We start from the raw sequence: 21,472 nt of genomic DNA, 5'->3' as shown, positions 1-21,472 counted from the left end.
ATTTGAGTGATTTGGGTACCCAGTAGTAGATACCTAGAACAAAAATTAATTTCTATGGCATTGTGACTCTATAATATTTTTACTCAATGCTTAAAGTTACAAATCTTTTGACTCAAAATGATATCGAGAACCTACCTGTTTATATATAAAACTCAATTCACTTTTAAAAACTGGTCATACGTTCAGACTTTGAAGCTCACATTTCCCCCAAAAATATCTACAAGATATATATGCTTGAAATGACTATATTCTGATTTAAAACAAAATTAATATCATGCTTATATCTTCGAATTAATAGATACAAATCATGCGATACTGAATATCATGACGTGAGTCTTTTTTTCGGGACACCTAATCCACTGGCCTACAGATAATCAAAAAACTCCGGAGTTTATTGATTTTGGGCTCATTAAAGGTCTGAAACATGAAGAAATAATTTCTAATCTTCTGTTCATTTTTCTGTTATGTTAATTCTGAAAGAAATTGGTTTCAATAATTCAAAACACGAAAACAAATGTACAAATTGGAAGATATACAAAAGCTTCGTAAACGAAACGTTATGCAAGAAATCAATTTACAATCATTGAAAGAAATTAATGAAGCAGTTGATCACTTGACTAAGACAATAAATGAGAATGGCGAAGAGTCTGATCTCTGTGTGCAAAACAGAGACTAAATAAAGATTTGAAAGATCTGAAAAGGTCTATGTGTAGTAATAAAAAACAAGATGTTTAAGTGTCGAAGGAGACTAGCCGAATCTGGCACCTGGCCTTAATAAAATTACAGGTGAATCGTTGCAATATCATTCCTAACGTCGATCAGCATCCTTTTCCTAGGCTATTATACAAGGCAAGTAAAATTTCCTTAAATAAAATTTCCTGAAGTCTCAGTTTCGGAGTTCAAAATAAGCAACTTAGATAAATAACCGATGTTTCATGGGGGTTTTGTTTAGCTGTAACAGGTGCCAAATATTGTTCGTTGATCAAAAGAAAGTTGAATTGGGTGCGTTTTTACGGTTATTTGGTCTTGAGAATTAATCTGTTCTGTATCTAACTTACTAAATTTTGCAGCTGCTGAATTAAGTGAGATGGACGGAGTCTTTGCAGCAGAAAAACACTTAAGATTCTCACTTATTTTAGCAATCGAAAAAATTATGTAAGAATTTGTTATCGCATTTAATTACCTGATGGCCCCTGACCAAATTTGAATAACAAAATAAACGATGTGAAAGTCGCCGGACTGACCAAAAGTTGAGCTTTATACAATTCGAACAGCCCACCTTTCTATTGGCAATTTGAAGTTGCGTTCCTTAATCAATGCCACACTGAGATGATCTATCCCCACTTCGCTAAAATGATACCAGCTTCATATTTCCTGTTAAAAAATTATTCGCTTAAATTAAATATCCTAAGAAAGTTCGCTGAATTCTCTTTTTTAATTTTTAAATAAATACAAATATTGAGAAAATAAAATATTCATTTTACAGGTTTTTCCTATAATTTAGTGCTTAACATCTTTATTTCAAACTATGAAATATGTATTTTTATTTTAGCAAACGAGACTTTATTAAGAACTTTACTTAGTTATTGTTCACTGCATGGAGCAAGTGGAGGTGGATTAGCTTCTGTACGAATGGAACTTGTACTACTTTTACAGGAATTACAACAAGAGAAAACTCAACAACAGTTATTAAGTCCACTTCCCTTTCCGACCACTTTACCATTATTAAGCGCATGTGTTGCAGGAAATAAAACTGTCATAGCAGACCCAATAAAATATTTACAAGTAATATTCTTACAAATCTTAACTTAGAATTTTAACTTACTAATGATATTTATGTTATTTCAGTCGCTGACAGTTGATATGCTTCAGGGAATTATAAACTCGTCACCCTTTCCTAAATCACAATCAAATACTTATTGTGAAATATTTGTATTACGCGATTTAGCTGTTGCTTTATCATCTTGCATATATCAATCACTTTGTGACTCAGAAAGTTTTGTAGTGAAAAATCCGCTATCAAACCGATTCCTAAGTCCAGGAATAGAAAATATTGCAAAACTTAATTCTTCTTTTGAATGTTCTCATCTTATAGGAAATACCAATATTTATAATAAGAAACGAAAATATTCATCAGATGATGCAATTTTTGTGTGCACCTCTCCACCAAAATGGCCTGGAGTTTCAAATTTAAGAGCACTCTTAGCTAGAGAAAAGGATGATGACCTACCAAGACTAAATATTTTACTAATGGAATCATTTGTTGCTACGTATATGTCATTGATAATTTATGCATTGGCCACATGTGACAGTCGTATTTTATATAGACTTATTGGTCAAATAATTTCAAATGAAACTTGGTCTATAATATTTGGTGGCGGAACAAAAAAGTTATTAAGAAAAGCCACAAAAAAAAATCAGAATATTCCAACCATTCCAGTAAATCAGACAGATACTATAACAGATGATACAAGTGTATGGAATAATGTTATTAGGGTGAAACTAAATATGAAACTTTTGGGTTCATTTGGAAATAATAATACATCTAATAGTATGAAGGAAGATAAACCAACTTATCGTGAGCAGTTTGTTCCACCAGAAATGTCAATGTTGTCATATCTTCTCTCTAAACCAAACAATTCCGGTATATTTTAAGAATAACATTTTAACATTACTAAATATAAAATTTTTTTTGTAAAATATATTTTAAAAATTTTAGATTACACTGATTATGATACAGATGATGAAATTGAATCTGAAAATGATGAGGAAGAAATCGATTTTGCTTTAAATGTGAGTAACACAAAACAAAACCGAAAAAATAACACGGAACATTCGAATCCTTTTTCATTTTCTTGGAGTATTCTCAGACTAGCTGTTATTAAATTAGTCTCAAAAAGAATTCAAGATTTTGTGCACACAGCTGGGACGGAAATTCAAGGTAGTTTTGTTTAATTAAAAACTAATGCATAATAAATTTCACTTTTTAATTAAAAAAAATTTTTATTTTAGATTTACCAGTATTAAGTCCTATTATTCATGAAACTTTACGAACTTTAAATCGATGGCAAAATTATGCAACTGAAATATTGGCTAACAAGGGTACGCTGCCTGATAATTTCATACCAGGTACATACAATTGTGTTACCTAAAATTAAACTCGTATCATAGTTTACTTAACTGGATCTCTTATTTACAAAAACTTATACAGTAACTTATTTACATGTTATTTCTTTAAACATGATTTCATTTTTACACAGTTTTTAAGATATGAAATTTAGAAAACGACAAAAAAATGTTGGAATCAGTTTCGAATTTGGTTTAATCTAAAAATGGGGACTCCACATTAATATACACACAGTAGAAAAAGTCTGCGGTCACCAACAAAATTTTTCTTGAATTTCGCATAACTTTTTTAATTTGTACTGAAATTAGTTTTTGTTTTCTGATTCATTTTAACCGAAGAAACAATAATAAAATTCAAACATTAAAAATTAACGGTTATTCTTTAAACAAAAATTAAACACAAAAGTAACAATTTTGAAAGCAGAAAAAGTGTGCGGTTTAACATTTAAATTACAAGCATTAAAATTCACAGAAATCTACAATTGCCTGTGGGATAACCTCTGTCTCAACCAGTTTTGCAGTAACCTGTGCATTTATTTTTAGCCATTCTTCTTTGATGTCGTTTCTTAACATATCTTTGCTGGAAATCGTGTGTTGGTGAATCGTATTTTTCAAATAATCCCACAAATGTTTTGTGGGACTAAAGTCTGGCGATTCTGGTTGTATTTGAAGTTGCATGGTAGCATGGTAAAGTAGCCAAATCCGTGCAATCGTTGTTGTATATTTAGAGTCGCTGTTCTGCTGAAATAAAAAGGTTGGCTCTGGGTCTAACATTCTGTCATTTTCTTTCAAATTTGTTTTTAGTATATTTAGATTCCCATATTAATCCATTGTATCTTGTACAAATTCAAGTTTACCGGCACCATTACTTGCTATACACCATTATGCCTCCACCACCATATTTCACCATTGAAATTAACTTTTGTTAATCATAGGCTGTACTTACATGATTTTCTCCACACACATTTTCTACCTTTGATTCCAAATATGCAAAATTAGCTCATCGGAGAATATAACTCATTTTCAGAAATCCATACTTATATTTATATGCTTTATTGCAAAGCTTACTCATTTTATTCTATTATATATGGATATGTATGGCTTCTCTCTTGCAACCCGGGTATAATGCTTGCTTTTCTTTAAAACTATCTGGACATATTTTGTTTTCAAGTATTTCGGCAATATGTCCAGCTAGTTTGAAAGCTGTTTTGTATTTAGTTTCACCTGGTTGATTATGCAACGTCTTTCTCTATCTGATAAAATTGAGGAGCTACCAGTGCGAGGTTTAGAAAAGTAATTACCCGTCTCTTGGAAGTTATTTATAACTTTCTGGACAGAAAAATATTGACGACCAATATCTTCAGCAATTTTTCGTTGGCTTACGTCATTTTTGAAAAATTTAACAATTGTTTGTCGCTTACTAACACTTCACGTCTTTTATTTTTCATTGTAAAAATTTACGTTTTGTATCCACAAATATTTTTAAATGATTAATTCTTTAACTCTTTAGGAAGTCAACTAATAATTAAATATCATTTAATGATTATTTATGTTTGCAGGCGAATTTAAATTAACGATAAATCTAAATATTACGAAGTGAACGCAAACTTTTTCTGCTTGTAAAGTTGTTGCTTTTGCATATAATTGTGTTTAATTTTTTGAGAATAACTGTTCATTTTTTGTTTGAACTTCATTATTGTTTCTTTGGTTAAAATAAATCAGAAAACAAAAACTAATTTAAGTAAAAATCAGGCCGCAGACATTTTCTACTATGTATATAGAATCATATTTTCAGTTTATGTAATAGTGTAGTAAGTTTTAAGTTGTGGAATAGTGTACATTTACTGGTTAGTGGTTATCTCCATACAATTGCTAATATGGCTTCAAAAATGTATGAAAAGTTGACGGCTCAGTTACTACCTACTACTGTTGCTAAAAAAGATGTACATTGTCTATTGGTTTGTAGCTGTCAATTTCTGTAAGATTAAAGATTAAATACAGAAAAGTTTAGGTAATTTTTAAAAAAAATCTATAAATGACCTAAAGGTTCTGGCAATTGTAAAACAGTAAAAAATCGTATATTAATTTATTTTTGTATTAACGCTTCCGGCAATATAGTGAAGCTATTGGTTATCAATAATTTAAAAACACATCGCTCATTTAAAGGAATAAACAGTAGAGACTTGCAGTTTATTAGATGGTCAATAAAAACAGTGAGTTACTGTCACTGATTAAGAAAGTAAGGATTGTTTTTTAATAAATAATGCACATGGTCGTATTTAAGATTTATTGTATAAACTGGGCATGTTATAAATTTTTCTTATTTTTACCGAAAAGTATAACTTTGGTCACTGGATAACTTTGACTTTTAAGACATTATGCATTAAGCATATTTTAGAACAAATTATGAATATGTGAATGAATATGTGAATATCTTCCAATTATGGATGCTTGGATAAAATTTGCAATCTTAGATTATAGTTTCTTATATCGGTATTAAGCAATCTTCGGTTAATACTTGCTGAAAAAAATTATATTGACGTGTAGTTAAGAGTGAGAATTTTGTATTACTATAACAGCATGAATATTCTCAGTTATTATTGAACTAATATTAGATAAAGAATTCAGTACGGGTGGTTTAGTTGACATGATTAATGAAAGAAACGATCGTGACTCTTCCTAATGAAAAAGGGGTTGCCTTGCCATTCATAGAAAGATTTGAAATATGGCGAAACTTGGTTATAATTTCTTACAAAATAAATATGTTGAATGAGATCTTCTATTTTTTTCGATCTACAAGATTTTACGGTTTACGCGATTTTCTAAGGAACCTATCCTTTATGTAAATCGAGGATATGTGCATTTGATTGTTTACATCAAATTTGAGTTTGATAAATTATAATAGTAATTATTTTTGGCACCTTCTAGGTGTGACAAATAACAGTAAGTTGCTCGCTTAAAGTTGCTAATTGACAAAACAACAACCATACTTTCTCTATCTAAACACCTAGTTGTGAAGTAGATAAACACTTTAGTGACTGCAGAAAAAGTGTTACCAAAACGATAAGCGAACTATTATGAACCTTGATTGGAAATTTCAATGAATATTCCAGTCATATGTTAAAAATCTGTAAACAAATTCAAATAAAATTGAAAACTTTCACAAATTTGAGATTTATGGGAACGAAATATTTTTAAAATATATAAAATTGTGGAATATAAATATTTTAAAAATATACAGTAGTCGGCATTAGTATTTTGACAAAACTTTTTAGTGACTACTATTATAAATCTAGTTTTGCTTAGTACCGTTAAATAATGGTGCGACAATAATGGTGAAGCCCAAAACAAAGAAACCATTTTTATGTTTATGCATGCCAAATTTTATATTGTTCACCGTTAGCATTTTCTTTATGCTGATAAGAATGAAATTATAATTTTTATTAGTATTACTCAAATAGAAACAAAGAAATCCCGAAATTGCATTTTTAGCAAAATTGTAAAGTATTCCCGAGACAAAGCATCGTCCAACAGATGCTTTGTTTGTTTTTGCCGATACAAATTATCTGGCAAAGCGCATATATTACTGTTTATGTTTTTCTTTAGATGGGGCATATTATATTTCAAAAACGCACATCGTGTATGTACGGTAATGAATTTATGGGGGTTAGTAATTGGAACTTACTGTAAATATGAAATAATGACTTAACTTGCATGCAGACAACGAATTTTTGTGTGGCATAAGTATTTTGACAAAATCTTTGTGTAAATGTTTTTTAATTTTGAGCACGTGAAAACAAAATAAAATGTTTATATAAACTTTAATTAATATTAAATGTTGGTTACGAAATGTTAGTTATCAGATTTTCAATGGTAACATTACTGGCTTTAACGACAGTAAAAGATATAGCAAAGGAGTTTAAAGTGTGGCGTCGAACCGTTTACTATTAAATTAATAAGTTTGTAAGGATGGAAATTTTCACATATTTCCAACCTACATAAATTTAACATAAACATGTAATAACAACAACACGACACATGTAGCCACAAAAGACCTTTTAGTTACACATCACAATAAACTACGTTTCACTCAACACTTGATTTAATTTTACTTACTGTTAGAATTTCAATATAATCTAAAATAAAATAGATTAGTTTTATTTAATATATGTTTTATATTAAAAACTCACAAGTATCATGCAGCATCTGCATCGATAATATATTGAATTTATTTGAAATTATAATTACAATTAACAATAACTAAAGGGATGTATTTAAACAAGTTAAGAATACGCATACCTTATTTATTCACTATTTACAGCTATAGTCAAAAATATTTACACAAGTTGCAAAAAAATTTTTTGTTGTCAGTTAGTTTTATCTATGCAAAACCAAATAAAAAAAGAATTGGAAAGATAACTGTTCATTTGACAAAAATATAAGCAAATGCACTGCTGCTTATTAGTTGTCAAAAGTATTTACACAAATTTTTTTCGCGTCAAAAGTATTTACACAAAACTTTAATTTAATTTTCTTCTTCTTTATTGATGAATTTTTTAAAAAATTTTCTATTTTTATTTAATTAATATAATTAATATTTGGTTACACCACCTTTGGCATTAATAACTGCCCGTTACCAAGCTGGAATTGATCCAATCAAGTTGCGAATGAATTTGGACCGAAAATTCGCTATTTCAATTATGCTATCACTACATTTTGGATTTTTATCAATAGTATTTTACTGTTTTATGAAGTCTCAAGCACATTCAATGACATTAAGACCAGGGCTCTGTGCAGGCTATAAAAAACACGTTATTTAACTCTTTTAAAATTGGATTAAGTCTACATCCTTGATGACATGGGGCATCGTCATGTTGTAGAACCCAGTTATTCATTGGTAAAGTTCTATTTTCTGACGTTAAGATACGGTTATTTAAAATACCAATAAAATAGGACTGATTTAAGGTGCCATTTTTCATTACCAAATCTCCAAATGCATAGCATGATAGACATCCCTAAAACAAAACCGTGTCACCTTCAAATCTATTGAGTGGCTGCACTGCTTTATTCTTTTGGAGTTGTCGTAAATGCATGCAGTGGTTATCAAATTAACCCTAGAATTGAAATGCAAACTCATCTGTTCATAACACATTGTTTCAAAACTGTATAGATTACTTAAAATACTTCAAAGCAAATGAGAGAATATTTGATAAGGTCGTTAGAGTAATATTGACAATTTTGTGCACCACATAGGTATTGATATTAATATTTTTCAACCTGTGATATAGTGTAGCATCACTAATAATCTTGCCAATCAACTTTTCCGATGATGCTGCTTACTTATTGTAGGATTTTCTACGACTACTCGTAATAATCTTCTGCATTCCCTTTGATTCATGGGAGATTTCCGCCCACTCCAAATTTTTTAAATTTTCACTTATGTTCCTATTTTTAACTAGATTTTACACCGTTACACCGTAATATTTTGCACAACTTTACTTTACAACTTTACTCCGAAATCTCACTCTTATATTAGATACCAATCTCAGATCGAATTTCAATTGATAATTCCTTGGTTTTTATTATTTTCCTAAATAATATCTGAAATTTTGAAATCTCTAAATTTGTATAGTTTTTGCCAAAAGCTAACAACTGCACTTACTTAAAGGAAATCCTAGAATAAATGCTCATTAATGTTTTGTGTAAATACTTTTGACGCGAAAAAAATGTGTGTAAATACTTTTGAAAACTAATAAGCATCAGTGCAGTTGCTTATATTTTTGTCAAATGAACAGTTATCTTTCCAATTCTTTTTTTATTTGGTTTTGCATAGATAAAGCTAAGTGACAACAAAAAAATTTTTTGCAACTAACGTCCAACAACAAAAATAAAAACATGTTTGTATTCAATATGTGCAAAAACTTTCGTTGTGTAAATACTTTTGACTATGGCTGTATATATTTGTTTATCGACTGTTTAATATTTATTTTATTACATTAAATAAATATAAATATCACAACCATCACCACCGACACTAATTCAAAAAAAAACACGTTTGTAAACAATGCAAGAAACGTCAAAGCATGAAAGCTTTTGTTAAACAAAACACAGAGCACGAAGAATTAAAAAACACACGAAAACACAAAGCATACCATAGCATAGATATTACACACAGGAGAAAAACAGCAACAGAATACAACAGGCATCAAAAATACCAATGGTAAATGTACCGATGTGCTACGCGAAAGCTTCGGTCATTTGAGTATAAATAAACGCTTATTGTGAAAGCAAGGGAGTTAGTGATCCACGCTCAAAGTCATCACACGCACGCAGAGGCTCTTAATTACCAACATCCAGCGACATAAGAAGCACGCCAGAAGATTTGGAAATTAACATTTAATCAGAAGTACACAAGAAGACGTTGTGATCTACTTTCCAAAGGCATCGTTACATCGAAGAGACTAAGTATTTAAAAGCCCCGTAAACAATTTGTTTCATGTATATTTATTTTTATATGTAGTTATTTTCATATATATTTATATTTTATATACATTTATGTAATATGTTTAAATAATATGTAATAACTAATGTTTAACAATAATGTAAAATAATATGTAGTATTCGCACACGCGCGACGAAGAGCAGCTCGACTTTTGCTTTCTCTCGATGCCCAACTACTGACAACTACTTTTCTGTCTGCCTTCTTTACCACTGCACTGTATTCGGGGTTGCCATGTCGCTGTAATACTATACTTCTTTACATATATATATATATATATTATATTATATTTATATCATATAAATAAATATATTCCTAACCCAACCCATTGTAAGCGTGAATACGTTTATATGTTTCTAAAAAACCCATTATACGCGTGAATACGTTTACATAATCCCAACTCAACCCATTATAGGCGTAAATACGTTTATAGGCCCAAACTGAATCCTTTATAAGTGTGTACACGTTTATACTCTTGCGAACAAATCTCATATAATATTTAGTACGATATCCTAAACATATCCAGAGGGATATGTACGATATTTCTGAGGTCACTTCCCTTTGGAAGAAGATATCTTTAGAGATTCTTCAAAATTAAATGGATTCAGTACCGAGACACCTTCAGAAAGTTATTGAAGCCAAAAAAGGTTATACCATTTACTAAATTTTTTTTCTTTTTTTACTAATTACTAATTAATTTATATATTTTTAGGTTTCTAAGAAAAAATATTTTTTTGCTTATATTTTTGTTTGTATTAGTTATAAATAAATACAGAAAAAACAAGAATTCTTTATAAAGCCATTTCAAAATTAAACTAAAAAATTCGCGATTTTTCTTACGTATGCCATATAAGGCCACTCTAAATCTCTTTTAGCTTGTACAGATGTTCCTTAACGAAGGCCAGTCTTTTAAGCTTGTTTGCTTTGATATGTACAGCACGTCCTTAGCTTTTATTGTTTTAAAATTTCCTTTCGTTAAACGTCGTTGGACAGTGTGCTAACTTATTGGATTCTTGGCCATCAAATTCCACTTATCTGCAGCAGATTAGAAGGACTTGGTCATCAGTGGACGTTATTTTATGTTTAGCACCTGATCTCGTTAAGTTTCTTATGTTGTTATGCTTTTTAACATTATTAATTTGATAGTAAATAATTTGACGCAACATTTTAAACTCCTTTGCTATATATTTTACTGCCGTTACAGCCAGTAATGCTACCATTGAAAATCTGATAACCAAACTCAACTCAGCCGTTTTGCACATGGTTTTTAATAATTTATAATAAATTAATATTTTTTTATCACCGTTTAATATTAATTAAAATTAAATTTTTTTTTTAACGAATCTTAGAAAGTTGCACAGAAGCGTTATGATATTGCAACTAGTATAAAATTAAAATGATACTAACAAGCAATTTGGTTGGAGTTACATAATTAAGAGAACAAACATTAAATATTTAAGATACAGGCTCAAAGAGAATCATACATGAAAAATAAAGTAAGTGCTAATTTATTTCCATAAGTTCGGCTACAGTTTTTCGCTTTAACCGTTTTCGAAGAGGATTCGCCGGGAAAAGACTAGATGCTGCAACGTTAACGTGACATTGCAGGCGCTGTTTGTGTGCCATTGCACATTTCTTCGACTCTTCAGATGGCGCATTTCAAATATTTCGGAGTACCTTGTTGAATAGTAGCTGTTTATTAATATATTAAGATTAAGATAATATTCAGATTTACATTATTATGTTTTTTATGTATATATATTATATTATTTTTATATTATATTTTGTACTGTATTACATTTATTTAAATTTATATGCGTACTGCTCACGTTATTTTGTTAATATGCAACTCAATGTTGATTCTCGTCAACCTTGCTTACTGCATACGGTAATTTTGCATAGAGAGAAATGTTACCTTTAATATTGTTTTTTAAGTTTCAATTAGTTTGGGTTACAAGTGCGTGAGTAGCGTGAACAGTAGCAATATGCCTTTTGCTGGCGCACCCCCAGAACTGTAAGCTGTAAGTCCAGATTGGCTTTAGGGTATGTTTGTATAAGAGGAGTTTTTGTGTTTTTCTTGACATGAACCTTCCAGCGCAATTTGGTGTCGAATGTAATACCATGGTATTTGACTTCATCGGTGTATGGGATTACAGCGGTGTCAACGTATACTGGTTTGTAGAAGTCTTTTTTAAACAAAAAACTAAGTGCACTGATTTGGTTTTATTTAACTTTATTCTCCATTTCTTGGCCCATGAATCAATGTGGTTGACGGCCTCCTGTAGTTTGGCCGTTGCAGTTTCAATAGTGCTGTCTATTGCCAATATTGCAGTATCATCGGCAAAAGTAGCGGTTAGGTGCTAGTCTGCTGATGGAAGATCGTGTGTGTATAGGAGATATAATAGTGGCCCAGAATACTTCCTTGTGGTACTCCAGCGGTTATTTTTTATAAAGGTGAAAAAGAGTTTTCGTATTTGACGTTAAAATATCGGTCATCAAGGTATGATAAAAGCACTTCATAGTACTTTGTAGGTAGCAAGATTTTCAATTTTTGAAGCAAATCTGCATGCTATACCTTGTCGAAAGCTTGTGACACATCGAAGAATACGACATAACATACTTTTTTCTCTTCCATCGCTTTTTCTATGGTGCTAACAACTCTATGCAGTTAGTCAATTATTGAGTGATTTCCCTAAAACCAAGCTGGTGGTTTCGCGTCAGGAGCAGTTTTCCGATTAGCTTAGGACCAGTAGTAGAGATATTGGCCTGTATGAGGTTATCTCGTTTGGCAGTTTGCCATGTTTGGGTATCATGATGACCTCAGCGAATTTCCAGTATATGGGAATATACCTGATGCGAAAGCATGTATTGAGCAAATTGGCCAGATAGTCGATACAATTTTTTAGCAGGTGGCACAGGACTTCAGCCGTGATTAAATCGAATCCAAGAGATTTTTTGAATTTCATTTTGTGTATTTCGTTTATAACTGCCTTTAAGTGTAACTGGAGTTATATTTATTTCATTGTTGTGTTTATTTTCGCTTGTCTGCTGAAAGTCTTTTCTAGGTGCTATGCAAATAATTTCGCCTTTTTTGACTTGTTTTTGCCTACTGCGTGTCATTTATTTTGATCGGACCGATGTGTTTTATTGTTTTGTTGAAAAATTTGGCGGTCTTCCATAAAGAATACTTAGTTTTCTTATCGGCTGTGAGACCGAGCAGATGCTGGTTGAATTTGATGTTTTTGTATGATTTTATTTCTGAATGTAGCTGTTTATATGCTAAGTTAAATTTTGATTTGATTTCTGGAGATCTGATTTGTTGCCAGCGTTTGCGTAGTTTTCGCTTTAGTGCAATTAACTCCATGATAAAGTGCGGATTTTCTTTCCATGGGAAACAAGTTTGGGCATGTACTACTCCAGGTTGCCTGTTGAAGTTGTTGAGTTAAGGCAAGTACTGCATCATTGAGCTGCTCACTGATAGCGATATTATTGTATGTGGTTAATAGTTGTAGCTGCGTCTGAAAGTACTTCAAGTCGGTGAGAAAATTCACCTACTTTAATGAGCTTTGGATTTGTTCTGCATCTTGCGATATTATTAGCTGCACTAGCGAATGGTCGGAGCTCAGGTCAAAACCTTTCGTGATAGCTAAAAGAGCAGTAGGAACATTTTTATAGACAAAGACGGAAACGAATGTAGTTTGAAATTCCTGCGTACTGATTTGTTCATTTAAATGATGCTTGATGGTATTTTTTATTATTACAGCGCTGCCACTCCTTGCACAATTTTCCGGGTAGGGAGAAGTGTTTGAAGTTGATATAAGATTGTTTTGTAAAATGAGTCTCAGCAATCAAGACAATATCAATTTTTTCATTATTAAGCAATATTTCTTGTTCAATTTTGTGTTTGATTAAACCGTTTGCGTTCCATAAAATAAGTTTTAAGTGATTAGTCATAGTCTAAAAACTGCATATTATGCTCTAGAGCACCACACCACAGATCGAATGCGTTAAATACCTTCTCCTGTTGTTCTAGTTTTAACAAGATTTTCGAGAGCGCGTCTATGTTTTGTGTGACAGCATTTCGAATAAGTGCGTTTGCTATTTGTGCGTAGGTAGTTACTTTGGGCTTTGTAGGTGGTTCCACTGTAGCAGGCTAATTTTTGTTTGCAGTTGGTTGATTATCACTGAGAGTTTTAGATTTGTCATTAATTTTTTTAGATCTTATTTTTTGTGGTTCTTGCGCGACAATGCGGCCGCGATAGTTTGCAGGGTTCGGTTCTCCGCAATTGCATCATTTAGGTTTATCTGATACCGGCTTTTGGCACTCAGAGGTTAAGTGTTTGCCTGCGCATTTTACGTATTTAGGAGGATTACCTCAGAAATTTTCTGTGTGTCCAAAAGATTGACACTTTTTCCACTGAGGTATTAAGTTTGACGATTTTACCGGTTCTATTTTTACAATTGTGTTAAATGCTTTTCATTTCATTGTTTATTGTTTTGTTACAGATCGTTAGTCAATAGAATCAAAAGTAGTGACTCTATATGATCCATTATTTATTGTTGTCACGAAAAATTTGTTTGTTATGGTTGCAATAAGTTGAGCATGCAATGTTTTGAATTCAGTAAAACCATTAATAATGATTGGTGATGGTCGAAGCTCTTTGGTTCTGTCAACAACAGCACTTTTTGCTATGTGTCGATAATGTAGATCTACAGCTGCCATTCACCTATTACGTTTTGTTTACATCCGCAGTTTGCAAATTTCAACACTTTTGTTTTTATTGTTTAAATTTGAGTGATTTTTATTCGGATTTTGTTTGTTTTTTTTACCAATATTACAATTTTTGGCACACCGACCGCCGACTCAAGTGGCTCACCGACAAAGGACGACTCTAGGCAAGCGCCAGGTGGCTTTTTTGGAATGATTTGCAGTCAAGGAACTCTATTTTCACTGTAAGTTTCTTCGAGCTTAAATAAAACACGTCCGTTCGACTCGACTCGAACAAATTCATGACAAAATTAAATATAATTTTTTTTTCTTTTCACGTGCTCAAAATTAAAAAACATTTACTCAATGATTTTGTCAAAATACTTATGCCACACAAAAATTCGTTGTCTGCATGCATTCTTAGCAGCATAAAGAAAATGCTAACGGTAAACAATATAATTATTTAACGGAACTAAGCAAAACTAAATTTAGTAGTCAGAAAAAAGTTTTGTCAAAATACTTATGCCGACTAATGTATAAGGTGCATAATATAGTATTTCAAATTGTGTTTGAGCAAAAACTATTTTATAAACAATTTTATCACTTTAGTAATAATTTCCTTAAAATAACTCAATATTAATATTTATAACAAATATTTCTTTATTACAGGCTGCTTTGTAGAAGATAGCATACATAATTTAGAAATTCATAAATACAAAACTTTATTGAATACACAAAATACACCATTTGTATCAAATTCTTCTGCTGGCCCTATTCGTCGTTTATGGAATTTGTTGGTTCGGGAAGAATACGTTCAAGATATATTTATAAAAATTATATTCCGAAAGAATATCGATAAACAAGCAAGATATAAAGTTTTCGACAATGGTACTGACGCAGGTAAATTTTCTTTTATTTTTAATTGATGTGATAACTTAAATTATTTTTTCAATTGTTTAGAATCCTTGACTGTAGTAAATGAATGTGAGCCTATACGAATTATACATAAAGACCATGAATCGATATTTGCTTTTTGCTTAAACAATGACAATTCCGGCATAATTGCTATAGCTAATCCAAGAGAAGTCCAAGAATTCGATATATCACTTCTCTTGGAATCGCCAAGTTGGTTTGAAGATGAATGCGATTATGATGTGCTAAATATTTCAAAGGACCAGGAGCAAGTACCTACGCCAGCATTTCTTGTAGTCCAGCCTACAGAACAGTAAGTATGGTAGTTTTTGATACCAATTTTACTAGGTTTCTGAATACGTAATGTAAATTATTAAAAAAAATTTTTAGTGTGAAAAGTATATGTAAAATATGGTAGAATATTCAGTTTTTTTTCTGTCATTTTCGTCCATCAAAATTTGATGAAAGCCTTTGGCAAGATCAATAAAAGAAAAATATTGAGCCTAACCAAGTTTGTCCATAATTCCATCAATATTTGGAATTGGAAATTTGGTGCTCACCATAACCTCATTTATTCTTCGGTAATAAACAACAATTCGCCATTTTTGGGAACCGGACTTGTCAACTTTTTTAGGAACTACCCTCAAGTGACTATTATAAGCAGAATTGCTTATACATTTTCAGGTTTATAAACAGAAGGTTTTGTTACATCAAATTCCTAAATTTCATTTAGTTTATAACTTGAACTTAGAAAAAAGTCAAAAAGTTCTTTTAAATTCCTAACCTTAATTTCCTGGCATCTGTTGTAGACTTGTGCATAAGTTTGCTGTGGTTGAAATGTCTGCTTCAAACGCTGCTTCACTTCATTCCAATTGCTGTTTTATCTCAGTTGTTGAACACATCTTCCAGCGTCGCCATTAAATTTCTCGCTATTTGGGTTACAAACTCCTTCAAATGGGGATTATTGTTACATAACAGAAAAGCTCTATCTACTGCGTTAATAAAAGCGAGAAGATTGTTATCTTTCGCCCCGCTAAATGGCTTAATGTGAGGAAAATGGCTGATAATTTTGTCATCACTGAGAACTATATGTTGTACCTGCTGATGTTGTTCTTGTGGCTGCTGCTGTTGAAGCTGTTGTTGTAGCTGCTGTTAAAACTGTTGTTGTTGAAGTTATTGTTGCAGTTGTTGTTTAAGTTCATTTATCGTCTCTTCCTGTCTTTTAATAATATTGGCGATTTCAGTATCCATTATTTGACGTTTCTTATCAAAACTTTTTTGTCTGTTTATCATAATTTTTTTTGTTTTTTAATTGATTTTAATTGTGCTTTCTTGTTTTGTTTTTGAATGTTTTTATTTTTTATTATATTGTTACGAATTTCATCAGAGTAGCAATGAAATGTTTAAATATTATTTAAACATTATGTCAATGGATATTTTTAAGGAAAGAAGTTCGTGTTGAAATTTGTTTTGAGTGAAGCTAAATTGGCTCCTAGTAAATACTAGTTCTTTTCATTACAACAAATATAATAAGTACAGTTTTTTCCCAATTTTTAAAGTTCGTTTTATTTTTATAAAATCCTGAGATACGAATAATCACGCAGACGATTACGTAACATTTGGTGTCAGAAGTGGGATTTTATAAAAATGGTGAAATTGGAAGAATTAACTGTGGTTCAACTAAAAAAACAGTTGGAGAAAGTGGGACTTGGCACAGGTGGTGCGAAAACAGAACTGCAATTGAGATTTCGTGAGGCGTTGGAGGCTAATGGCATAAATGTAGAAGAACACGAGTTCCTCGATGAAAAACCTGACAAGAATAGTGAAATTATGGCAATCATGAACCTAATGATGGAGAACCTTGAGAAAAATTCAGAGGAACAGGCGCACGGTTTACGTAAGTTGGAACAAAAGTCTGATGAAATCACAGAAATTAGAACAAAATTCTGCCGAATTAAAGATTGAGTTGCAACAGGTCCAGGAAAGATGCTCGAAGAGAATAGACCAGACTAATCAGAATGTCCAGATCTTAAAAGATGAGATGGCTCAGTTGAAAAGCCAAGTTGAAAATATGCAACTAAGTGGGTCGACTTCAGCCATTGTTCGTAAAATTGGTGGCGTTAAACTAAAACCACCGACGTTTGATGGAAGCGTAACCTTTGAAGTCTTCAAACTACAATTTGAAACAACAGCTGCAACAAATCATTGGACTGTTGATGAGAAAACAGCAGCTCTAATTGTGGCATTAAAAGGTAATGCGGCAGATGTTTTACAGCAAATTCCACCCGAGGAACGTTAAAGCTATCAAGTGGTAATGGACACATTGAAGCGTAAATATGGTAACGATTTTATGACTCCATTGCACAGAGTAGAACTGAAAGCTAGAGTCCAGCGTGTTGGGGAGAGTCTTCAAGAATACTCTGCTGATATTGAACGTTTGTGTAATTTGGCATACGTTGGTAACTCTAGTGATTTCATGGAGAAGAGTAAAATTGACAGTTTCATAGACGGAATACGTGATCCGGAAACCAAGCGACAGGTCGTAATGTTCCCGAAGAAGATATACTCTGAAACAGTCAGCTGTGCATTGACGTACGAAGCTGCCGGTATTATGTGTCGTCCTACAGCAAAAATACGGAAAATATGCGGATGACCTGGTAGAAGTAATTCGTCAGATGAAAGTTGCCTTAGTTAGAAATGGCAACAAGTTTAATGGAAGATGTTTTGTCTGCGAAAGACTTGAACATATGGCGCGAGACTGTCGTCAACGTCGGAAACGGTCACGATCAAGCTCTCCATCGGAAAAGAAACATCACTATAGTAATTCTAACGGGGCTAATAAGCCGTCGTTAAACTAGCGAGAGTCAGTTCGAAGGGGCATGAACTGACTTCAGTAAATGATTGCTCCATCATCCTCGTCTCACAGTTAAAGCGGGTATCCAACAGCCTAACCATCGATGGAAAAATTAACAATATGCCGTTTATTTTGACTTTGGACACTGGTGCTTCACATTCGATAATAAAAGGAGGCCTAGAAGAGAATTGTACATCATTGGCTGGTCTAAAATTTCGAACAGCAATGGGTGAAGAGGCGCCAATACTAGGAAAGGTCATGAAACGAATCACTTTAGGTGGCTATGAATTTCAACATGAATTCATGGTCGCCGATATCACCGATGACGTGATTATTGGTATAGATTTTATGATCACGCATGGAATTACACTGGACTTAAGTAGAAAAATGTTACGATACATGGATATCGAATGTCCACTAAATACTGGATATCAGCGCAGTAGCAGTGTAAGACAGATCCGGTTGTGTCAAAATCAGAAAATACCAGCGAATTCAGAAGCGATCGTATGGGCAAAAATAAATGGAGGGGAAAGGACAAGTAAGTTGTGGGTCGTTAAAGCCGTAAGAAAAATCCGAATGAACGACATCTTACTGGGGAAAACATTAGTAGAGCCAAAAGTAGATGGTAGCATACCTGTCCGACTCTTGAATTTATCTGGTACACCAAAGTTTATAAAAAAAGGGGCAATAATTGGTGAATGTCAAGAGGTTTCAGCTGTGGTTAATTGTAGTGAAAATTCCGAAGTAATGAAAAAAGAAACCATTGCAGAAAAGGAGGAAACAATGGCGCAAGTGCTAAGTTGGACTAAGGAACTCAATGCACGTCAGAAAAGAAAGGCGATGCAGGTCATACGGAAGAATTGGTCAATTTTTGCGCTCAAGGGAAGAACTTCTATTGCAAAACACGAAATTGACACTGGTGATTCTAAACCAATTCGTCAGGCGCCTCGAAGAGTTCCACTGGCAAAAAGAGATGAGGTAACCAGTCTAGTTGCGGGTATGCAAAAAGAAGGTGTTATTGAGTCATCGGCAAGTCCATGGAGTTCGCCGGTAGTACTTGTAAAGAAGAAAGATGGAAGTACACGGTTCTGCGTAGATTATCGTAAGCTGAATGATGTTACAAAGAAAGACAGCTATCCACTACCAAGAATCGACGATACTCTCGACACTTTATCTGGCGCACAATGGTTCTCAACTCTTGATCTACGAAGCGGCTATTGGCAGGTAGAACTTAAAGATGAAGACAAAGAGAAGACTGCAAACCATCACCGACACTAAGTCGGTGATGGTTTGTGGCAATTCACGGTTATGCCGTTTGGACTCTGCAATGCTCCGGCCACTTTTGAACGTCTCATGGAGCGCGTCTTAAAAGGACTAACCTGGAAATCTTGTTTAGTCTACCTTGACGATATAATTGTAATGGGTAAAGACTTCGACAATCACCTAGAAAAGTTAAAAGAAGTATTCGAGCGAATACAAGCTGCTGGTTTAAAGCTGAATTCAAAGAAGTGCTCACTTTTCAAACGTGAAATCAAATATCTTGGTCACAAAGTAACCCCAGAAGGCGTACATACTGATGATGAGAAAATTGCAGCAGTGAAGGAGTGGCCACAACCAACAAATTTGCATGATCTTAGAAGTTTCCTGGGGCTCTGTACCTATTACAGACGATTCGTTCCTGGCTTCGCGAATATTGCCAGTAGTCTATACGAATTAACTAAAAAGAACCAATCTTTCAAATGGGGTGATGAAGAAAATGAAGCTTTTGAACAGCTTAAGGAACGACTCTGTGCAGCATCAGTTTTGGCGTATCCAATACCTGGGAAAACCTTTATATTGGACACAGATGCGAGTGGCTCTGGAATAGGCGCAGTGTTGTCTCAAATAACGGATGGGCAAGAAAAAGTGATAGCGTACCACAGCAAAATCTTGTCTAAGCCAGAAAAGAACTACTGTGTCACACGAAAGGAGTTACTTGCGATAATGGTATGTGTGAAGCATTTCCACAAGTACTTATACGGCCAGAAATTCCTCCTCAGAACTGACCATGCAGCACTTAAATGGTTGCTGCGGTTTAAAGAACCGGAAGGTCAGCTGGCGCGGTGGATTGAACGTTTACAAAGTTACGACCTTACTATTGAACATCGTAAAGGAAGCCATCATGGAAACGCTGATGCATTATCACGTCGCCCTTGTGGCCTCGAGTGCAAACATTGTTTACGGGTCGAAAATAAAGAACACATTGTGGATATACGTCTGATTAATGCTCTTCCAGAGGAGTCCTGGACCAATGAGCAGATACAAAAAGAACAGCAGAACGATGCAGACCTCTCCAATATAATGGAAAGTAAAGAGCGAGGCGTTCGGCCGGAATGGCAGGAAATGGCAGGTGAAAGGCCGATAGCTAAGGCATACTGGGCGCAATGACAGAGCTTGCATCTGAAGGATGGTTGTTTATATCGGGTATGGGAAAGTGAGAATGGTAAAACCATTAATAACCTCCTGGTAATACCGAAGTCCCGCATTGACGAAGTTGTCTCAGAATACCATAATGCATCTAGTGGAGGTCATTTGGGCGTCACTAAAACTGTGGAAAAGATCAAGAGACGTTTTTATTGGGTCGGGTGCCAAGATTCGGTTGCGGACGTTATACGGAAATGCGTTCCATGCACTACACCAAAAGGTCCGAATACTAGAAGCCGTGGAAAAATGCAACAATATAACGTTGGTGCTCCTTTTGAGAGAATTGCAATGGATATAGCTGGACCTTTCCCTACTAGTAACGCACAGAACAAATACGTGCTGGTAGTAATGGATTACTTCAGTAAGTGGCCAGAAGTCTATCCAATTCCAAATCAAGAAGCCAGCACGATAGCAGAAGTTTTCTTAAACAATTGGGTTACGCGATTCGGTGTTCCAATGGAACTGCATTCAGATCAGGGGCGAAATTTCGAGTCAACAATCTTTAGAGAAATTTGCACATTACTGGGAATAAATAAAACTCGTACAACGCCTTTACATCCGCAGTCGGATGGAATGGTTGAACGATTTAATCGTACATTAAACGAGTACCTCAGGAAAGTGGTTGATAAAAATCAGAAAGACTGGGACGTTCATATTCCAATGTTCCTACTTCGATAGGCAAGTATGTCTGCACGACATAATTCTACATCAACTACACCAGCAAGAGCAGTTTTTGGCGCCGACATCAGATTACCCGCGGACTTAAAATTTGGAATAACGCCACTTTGCGGCAAGATGACATGTGACTACACTGGAAGTAAGCGAGATCAATTAGATGAAATTCATCGATTCATCAGAAGAAGGCTCCTAGTAAATACTAGTTCTTTTTATTACAACAAATATAATAAGT

The 21,472-nt window shown here is 33.4% G+C and overlaps 1 protein-coding gene across 1 annotated transcript in view; it reads left to right on the top strand.

Annotated features, from left to right (window-relative positions):
* Positions 1 to 21,472, top strand: part of LOC119666173 (dmX-like protein 2) — a 229,798-nt gene that overhangs the window by 59,451 nt on the left and 148,875 nt on the right. Inside the window, exons 7-12 of the mRNA XM_038075458.1 lie at positions 1,553 to 1,785; positions 1,849 to 2,644; positions 2,720 to 2,941; positions 3,013 to 3,129; positions 15,003 to 15,233; positions 15,294 to 15,558. Coding sequence (XP_037931386.1) covers positions 1,553 to 1,785; positions 1,849 to 2,644; positions 2,720 to 2,941; positions 3,013 to 3,129; positions 15,003 to 15,233; positions 15,294 to 15,558 — 1,864 coding nt within the window. The remainder of the gene's footprint in view (positions 1 to 1,552; positions 1,786 to 1,848; positions 2,645 to 2,719; positions 2,942 to 3,012; positions 3,130 to 15,002; positions 15,234 to 15,293; positions 15,559 to 21,472) is intronic.

The sequence above is a fragment of the Teleopsis dalmanni genome, chromosome 1 (genome assembly GCF_002237135.1).
Source record: "Teleopsis dalmanni isolate 2A chromosome 1, ASM223713v2, whole genome shotgun sequence".
In the NCBI taxonomy this organism is placed as follows: domain Eukaryota; kingdom Metazoa; phylum Arthropoda; class Insecta; order Diptera; family Diopsidae; genus Teleopsis; species Teleopsis dalmanni.
The sequence above is the reverse complement of the archived record's forward strand: the minus strand, read 5'-3'. Positions and strand labels throughout refer to the sequence as shown.